Source organism: Phaenicophaeus curvirostris, chromosome 2, assembly GCF_032191515.1.
Source record: "Phaenicophaeus curvirostris isolate KB17595 chromosome 2, BPBGC_Pcur_1.0, whole genome shotgun sequence".
NCBI lineage: Eukaryota > Metazoa > Chordata > Aves > Cuculiformes > Cuculidae > Phaenicophaeus > Phaenicophaeus curvirostris.
In genome coordinates this window covers 11,567,833-11,575,321 of record NC_091393.1, presented here as the reverse complement: position 1 = coordinate 11,575,321, position 7,489 = coordinate 11,567,833, and the positions used below count along the sequence as shown (strand labels likewise).

At 47.8% G+C, this 7,489-nt stretch overlaps 1 protein-coding gene across 1 annotated transcript; it reads left to right on the top strand.

Annotated features, from left to right (window-relative positions):
• Positions 1 to 1,642: 1,642 nt before the first annotated feature.
• Positions 1,643 to 6,929, top strand: TPBG (trophoblast glycoprotein). Its single transcript, XM_069851306.1, has 2 exons — positions 1,643 to 3,359; positions 6,695 to 6,929. Exon 1 carries the CDS (start codon positions 1,652 to 1,654, stop codon positions 2,777 to 2,779), a length of 1,128 nt encoding a protein of 375 aa, XP_069707407.1. The 5' UTR covers positions 1,643 to 1,651; the 3' UTR covers positions 2,780 to 3,359; positions 6,695 to 6,929.
• Positions 6,930 to 7,489: the final 560 nt, after the last annotated feature.

Sequence of the window (7,489 nt, the reverse complement as noted above, 5' to 3'; positions counted from 1 at the left end):
TCACAGACCCGGAGACGGGAGGCTTCCTCCTCACCACGATAAAGTTTAAACCTCAGGCTAAAGCTGTCAATTTGTTATTTATGTTACGATATCTAAAGATCCCGGGTTGGTTTTTTGGGTGTTTTTTTTTTGTTTGTTTGTTTTAGTTTTGGAGCTCGTTGGGGGCGTTTCGTTGCGGGTGTCGCTTTCCCTTCCCCCGAAACGCTTTCCCTGGAGAGACGGGACGGGGCTCACGGACCGCCCTCGCCTCCTCCTCGCCTCCTCCTCCCCGCCCCCGAGCCCCCGGGAATTCCTCGGGATTTCCCATTCCTGCCAGCCCGAGCGCGCCGACCGGGAAAAGCGGCGCCCAGCAAGCACCCGGAGGTCGCCGCCGCACATGGAGCGGCGCGGCTCGGCTGCCAGGTATACCTCCGGCAGCACCACCTCGGGGGCGGGGGGGGGAGTGGCGGGAAGGGTTTGGGAAAAACGCAGCCTGCCGGCGGATGTCCCGGCGGTGGGAGAGTCGGGAGAGTTGGGAAAAGCCTGCGGGCTCCGGATGAGGCGCGGGAGGCGCCGTGTCCGCCTCCCGGGGCCGGCGCTGTCGGCGGGTCCCCCCCGGCTCCCCCCACCCCGGGCGGGTGGTTTGTCCCGCAGCAGGGGCAGGGCCGGGCGCGGAGTTGGCGGCGGGGCCGGGGCAGTCGGTGGCGGAGGTTTGCTCGGTCCAAGTTTGCTCCACGCGCGGGGAGGGAGGTGAGAGGGACCGCGGCCGGGCCGGGCCGGGACTCGGCTCGGGGCTCGGCGGGAGGACGTGTGCACCGGCCGTGGAGGGGAGAGCCCCGGGGGAGCAGCCGGGGAGCTGCGGGGCGCCGTGGGTCGGAGCCTTCCCGCCGCTCCCCCCAGTGCCGGCCGGGTGGGGCGGCGGCGGCGGCGGCGGGAGAGGGCGGGCGGGGAAAACTTGTTCCTCGGCGGGTCCGCGCCGGGACCGGGCAGCCACGTGTCGGGGCGGGTGGGCAGAGGCGAGCGGAGCCGCGCTGCTGCCCTCTCCCTTCTCCCCTGCCCTCTTCCCTTCTCGCCTTCCCTGCCCTCTTCCCTTCTCGCCTTCCCTGCCCTCTCCCTTCTCCCTCTCCCCTCATCTCCCCCGCTGCCCTCTCCCCTCATCTCCCCCGCTGCCCTCTCCCCTCATCTCCCCCGCTGCCCTCTCCCCTCATCTCCCCCGCTGCCCTCTCCCCTTCTCCCCTGCCCTCTCCCTTCTCCTCTCTTGCCTTCTTCTCTCCCCCGCTGCCCTCTCCCTTCTCCTCTCTTGCCCTCTCCCTTCTCCTCTCTTGCCCTCTCCCCCCTAATCTCTCCCCCGCCCTCTCCCCTAATCTCTCCCCCCGCCCTCTCCCCTAATCTCTCCCCCCTGCCCTCTCCCCTAATCTCTCCCCCCGCCCTCTCCCCTAATCTCTCCCCCCTGCCCTCTCCCCTAATCTCTCCCCTGTGCTCTCCCCTTCTCTCCCCCTTCTCCCCTTCCCTGTCCCTTCTCCTCTCCCCTCTCCCATTCCCCTGCCCTCTCCGCCCGTTCTCTCTCTCCCACTGCCGTGTCCCCGTTGTCCCGTGCCGCAGGTCCCGCCGCGGGGAGCGGAGCGGAGGCAGCCCCGGAGGAGCGGCCCGGAGCCCGGCGGGTCGGGGCGCGATGCCGGGTCGGGGCGCGCTGCGCCTGGCGCTGCTGCTGCTCGTCCTGCCGGGCTGCGGCTCGGCTCAGCAGCCCCGCAGCTGCCTGGCCCTCTGCGTGTGCTCCGAGCCGGCCCGGACGGTGAAGTGCGTCAACGGGAACCTGACGGCGGTGCCCCCCGACCTGCCGCCTTACGTGCGCACCCTCTTCATCACCGGCAACCCGCTGGCCGCCCTGCCCGCCGCCGCCTTCGCCCGCCAGCGCCTGCCCGACCTCGGCGCCCTCAACCTCAGCGCCAACCACCTGCGCGAGGTGGAGGACGACGCCTTCGCCTCGCTGCCCGCCCTGCGGCAGCTGGACCTCAGCGGCAACCCCCTGGCGTCCCTCAGCCCGCTGGCCTTCGGGGAGGCCGGCAGCCCGCTGGAGGAGCTGGCCCTCCGCGGGTCCCTGCGCGACCCCGGCGTCCTGCGCAACCTGACCGCCCTGCTGCAGGCCGGGGTGCTGCGCAACCTCAGCCGCCTGGAGCTGGCCGACAACGGGCTGCTGCTGCTGCCCGCCGGCATGTTCGCCGCCCTGCCCGCCCTGCGCCACCTGGACCTCGGCGACAACTCCCTGGTGGGCCTGCGGAACGTCTCTTTCCAGGGGCTGGGCCAGCTGGAAAGCCTCAACCTCAGCGGCAACTCGCTGAGCGTGTTGAGGAACGGCACGCTGGCCCAGTTCCGCAGCCTGCCTGCCCTCCGGCGCATTGGTCTGGCCCGCAACACGTGGGTCTGCGACTGCGCCATCGAGGACCTGGTGGCTTGGCTCAAGGAGAGCGACCAGGTGGAGGGCAAAGAATCCTTGACCTGTGCCTACCCTGACAAGATGCTGGGCAAAGCCCTGCTGAAGATCGACAGCTCGGACCTGGACTGCTCCGCGCCTGTAGACCTGCCGTCCCAGCTACAGACTTCGTATGTCTTCCTAGGGATAGTCTTGGCTCTCATCGGAGCCATTTTCCTCCTGGTTTTGTATTTGAACCGAAAAGGAATCAAAAAGTGGATGCACAACATCAGAGATGCCTGTAGGGATCATATGGAGGGCTACCACTATAGGTACGAGATCAATGCAGACCCCAGGTTAACAAACCTCAGCTCCAACTCGGATGTCTGACAAAGCGCTGCGGACATGGGGCAGCGCACAGTAGCTATGCATGACAAGTAGACTTACGCTTTACCCTCGTGCTTGCTTCCCTCTCCCTGGAGAAATCTCCGATGTGCTTGTAACATGAGGGGGATATGCCTCCCTGTGACGTCAAGCTCAATTTTGTTTTGAGACACTGGGCAGCTGCGCATGGCGTTGGGCTCTATGTAGGAAACAAGCTGCTACTTCTTTTCCTCCCTACATGTCTGTACTTGTGGGATTTTTTTTCTCAAGATCTCACGTGAAAAAAAGGATTCTTTCTGATGCTCCAAAGCCACCAGAGTTCATCAAAAATTTACCAATGCAGACACCATTCAACAAAAGCTGCCTCAACTTTTTGGGAAAAAAATGTTATGTTCCTCTGTGCCAGGTCTGATCTTATATATGCGAATTGCGATGACAACAATTACATTTCGCAGACTCCCTTGAGATTTAAAACAAAACGCCATGTAACTCCTTTTAACAACTCCTCAGTCACAAGGAAGGAAATCAAATAGTGAGCATGCACAGATACTTTAAAGTTTTACATGCTAGGAAACTTATGATCTCAGTAAGTCTCTTGAAAATTTTGTAAAATTATTTTTGATTGCAGTTTATGTGAAAAGAAAGGCTTTTTTATACAAACTGCATCTAAACATCTGAATTGTTCAATTGACAGTCTTAGAAGAACTGTTGTATTAAAGTTTGCTGTTTGATGAGAAATGTATAGACATCTAAGAATGTGGATAGCTTTATAGTATCTGAGGTAATAGCTGTGCAGTAGTAATCTGAATAAAATTTTATACAAGCGTGTAGCTTAGAGGCATAAATGTTTTACTATTTTGTGAAATATCTTAGGAGAATTATACTGATCAACTATGAGAGCAGTTTCACTTGGCACAAAATCTCCAGTCTGCTCTCAAAGCAACTGCAAAATGTCAAGACAGATGTTAGGGTCTACCTTGCTGAGAAGGTACAAGCTGATAGAATTTATTTAAGGTCTTCTCTACCAAATTTATATAAAAAATAATCATTCATATTAAGTTGTGGAGTTTGTAGGCTGAAGAAAATTTTACCTGAATGGAATCGTTTATTATAAAGAAATATAATTCCATGTCCTGAATGAAATTAAATGCAGCTCAGTGGTGTAGTCAGCAAGCTTCAGGCTTGTAAATCAATGCAGCATTTAAAAAGTGCTTACTGTTTCATTTTACAATCTCAGTACTTGTGAAGTTCTGTAGTGATCTACATCAAGTAACTTGATGGAACTTTACATTTATCTTAAAGCTTGTAACAGGTGCATTTCAGTATTGTATGTCACTTGTGCTTATTACTTGCTCGGGAATGCCTTTTCTTGTAAATAGATAAAGCAGGCAAAGAAAAACTTGAAAATGCATCATTTAATATGCAATTCTGACATATGGAAAGGTTAGCCAGAACCTTCCAATGGCCACCACTAAATAATGTATTTTTTCTGATCATGAAATGGATTAGGATGGATTTTTTTTTAATGAAAATAATACACCAACTGTAAAAGCATGTTGTGAATTGGTTTCTATCAGTATGTCTGTGGAGTTTTTTTCCATGGTCACTGTTACTTGAAGCTTTCAAGCATCTCTAAAATTTTATGAATTACTGGCTAATTCCCTTTACTTTCAAAAGTGACAGTTTTCTCATAGATATACACCTTTGGCAAGAGCTCATAGATACAAAATAGTCCTTAAAGTGTCAGAAGAAATGTAATCTATTTTGGGCATCAGTATTGCTTAAATGCATTTTTCTCTCCTTGCAACTCCAGATAAAGCAAATAGCACAAGTTGGTTCAGACTAATTTTTCTATTGCTTTAAATTTGCTTTATTTAATAGTAGTGATTTTTTTAATGTAGTTTTGTACATTTACCCTCAAATTAAAACCCAAAATCTTAAATACAATTAACATTTTGATAAATCAGTGTATTTTACAGCTACTGTAAGTTAAGTGATAGACTATTTTTCCTGCTATAATTTAAATGTATGAGCAATATCTGGCTAACAGCGTATGAGTTATATTTGCGGATTCTTAAAAAGCAGACTGCTGGTCTAAATGTTAGCTGCCTGTATTTTAAAAGAAACAGTGTAAATAACTATTACTGTGCAACTATGCAAACCATTCATACTTGGTATACATAAGGTAGCTTATGTAAGAAGCTGGAATTTGCAATAGCTATGCTGTGTGCTTTGTCGTGTTGGTCGTTTCAGAGATTATCAACTTACACTTATTTGAACAGTGCCAAAAGGAGTAGAGCGTCATCTTTGCATAAGATGCTGCTGTAATATAATACATAAAATATGTACAAACCAAGCCACTTCTTGGGCAATTTCATGGATTTTGTTAACAGATACTTTAAAAGTAACTACAGTAAAAGCAATTATCTATAATGTGTTAATGTAACAGCCACGCATTTGTAGAGCTGTGTAAGTATAGGCTATGGCTTTAATCACAGTCTCTCACCAATGAACTGAGTATTTGTATAGTGAGCAAGTATAACTGTTGTATTACACCTATTATTCTAAAGATTTATTATTATTTTTGTCTCATAGAAAGTCATTGTAATAGAATTTTATTAGGGACTTGGTGATGGCTACTTTGATATAATTTTTGCCTTTTGCTTACATGTGTATTTATAAGGATGTAACAGTTAGCATGTCCCAGTATTGTGTTGGATAATGTTCTTCTGTGGTGTTTGACCAACAGTGAGTACTTTGGTGTTTTGTACAATGCATTCGGTCTTAAATCCCCTTCCATAAGCAGTGCTTGAAATTGTTTTCCTTTCCTGTTTCACAATAGTTACAGTGGTACTCAGAAGACATTTTAAAAGTAGCTCCTGAAGTGCTTCAGAGCTTGGTTAAAAAGTATACATTTAAAATTACATTACTTTAAGGGTTCTTCTGAAGTACATTTTATAATCTTACTCTGCTTTGACACCTGAAATTTCAATGGATTACCATTTCCAGAGCAGCTTAATTAGCAAGGCTGGTTTATTCATTCATTCTTCAATAAAACACCTGCAGCACTAAATGCCTCTAAAATGTGTTTTGTATACATAAATCCCCAGTGTTCTGCATGAGACAGTAGTCACTGATGTTTCATAGGAAAAAAAATAGACTAATGTAGTGGGCAGATCTTCAGGGAAGATCTGAAGCAGCTGAGAGGCAAAAAGAATGTTTTATCCAAGGTTCAGCTGCTTGCTTAAAACTAATTTTCATTGTAATAAGCTTCAAGCTTTCTTAGACGAGTAGCACAAGGAATTGAAATGGTTTTAATGTGTTTTCCTTAAGTATTTTGGATAAGCACTGTTGCCAGGTGAGAAACAGAAAATTCCTCAAGTCTTTCATTATCCAAGGTAGCTTTATATTAGGTCATCTGACATTTTTTATTCTCAGCATGCCATAATATTACCAATAATTTTGACATCTGAAAAGTGTTTTGAAGTTTTGCAGAAGTGCTTTAAATCTTTTCATTCAGGGTAATTTACCGTCTAAGCACTGGTGACAGTCTCCAGTGACATGCAGAGCTAGCAAAACAGTCTGTTCAGGCCCGTATTTGGTTGTTGACTGAGATGTCGCTGAAGACAGGCATGGCAAAATATTCAAAATCTGACTGCACTAGGATCCCAACTCTCATTATTCTACCAGCGTTTTCCCTGTGGTATACTCTGCTCTTTACGCATCTGCATAATTTCTTCACCTCATTTTCTCAAGAAATCCATTAAAAGGGATATAGTGAATCTGAACAGGTAGAGAAATTGGACTGTCTGCACCTGTATTTTGAAGTTTAGCATCTTCGTTTCCCTTTAAGCTTTAGTATGAAAAGGAGCATTTGTCAAAGTGGACAGAATGAAAATTTGATATGCACTTTTTCTTCAGCACTGAATGATCAGGAAGAACCATTCATTCTCAGCATAAGATGAAGGAAAAAAGCATTTGGTAAGAAAAACATTTCGATTTCAGGCTTCCAAATGAGATTTATATTCTATGAGAGAAGGTTGAAGGGAGAAGATTATAAAGGAAACTGAGATATCCCTTTGTAATGGGTCAGCACTGAAAATCGCAACACTAGTGATAGGAACAATTACTGATTGATTGTTATGTTCTGGCTGTGTTTGGTTTTTTTATATACGACTCTTAATTTTTTTTCTATTGCTATGAATAGAAACATTTTGCTGACAAGTGGAGTCACATCCTGTAATATTTGTAATGCAGGTGTTTCCACTGTGAGATTTTTGTGGGTTATAATTGAAAATTAAATTCAATTCAGTGTCTGCTGATTTAATAATGACCAGATCAGGCCCGTAACTTAATGATCCTTTATTTGTGAACATGCTGCTTATTAGTTGCAAAGACCTGGGCTTGAAATCAAGCACTGAAAGCCCACTAAGGAAGAGAGAAAGCAGTCCATTTGGGGCATGTAACATTTATTAGATATTTCACGCATGCTTAGAAAAAGAGACATAAACCACGTGGGAGCAGAGGATCCTTTGCTGACAGAGAAGTGAGTGTATTCTGTGAGCACCCTGAGTCAACAGCAGTAGCAGAAAAGTGGTGCTTTGTACCAATACAATAAATCTTAAAGCATCATCCCCCCGACACACCTTCCCACCTTGAAAAAAACTGCACCAAGCATTTAGAAATAAGCATACGGGTTTGTAACATCAGCATGTC

Coding starts and splice junctions, on each gene's coding strand:
- TPBG (XM_069851306.1), top strand. CDS start 1,652: ATGCCGGGTCGGGGCGCGCTGCGCCTGGCGCTGCTGCTGCTCGTCCTG.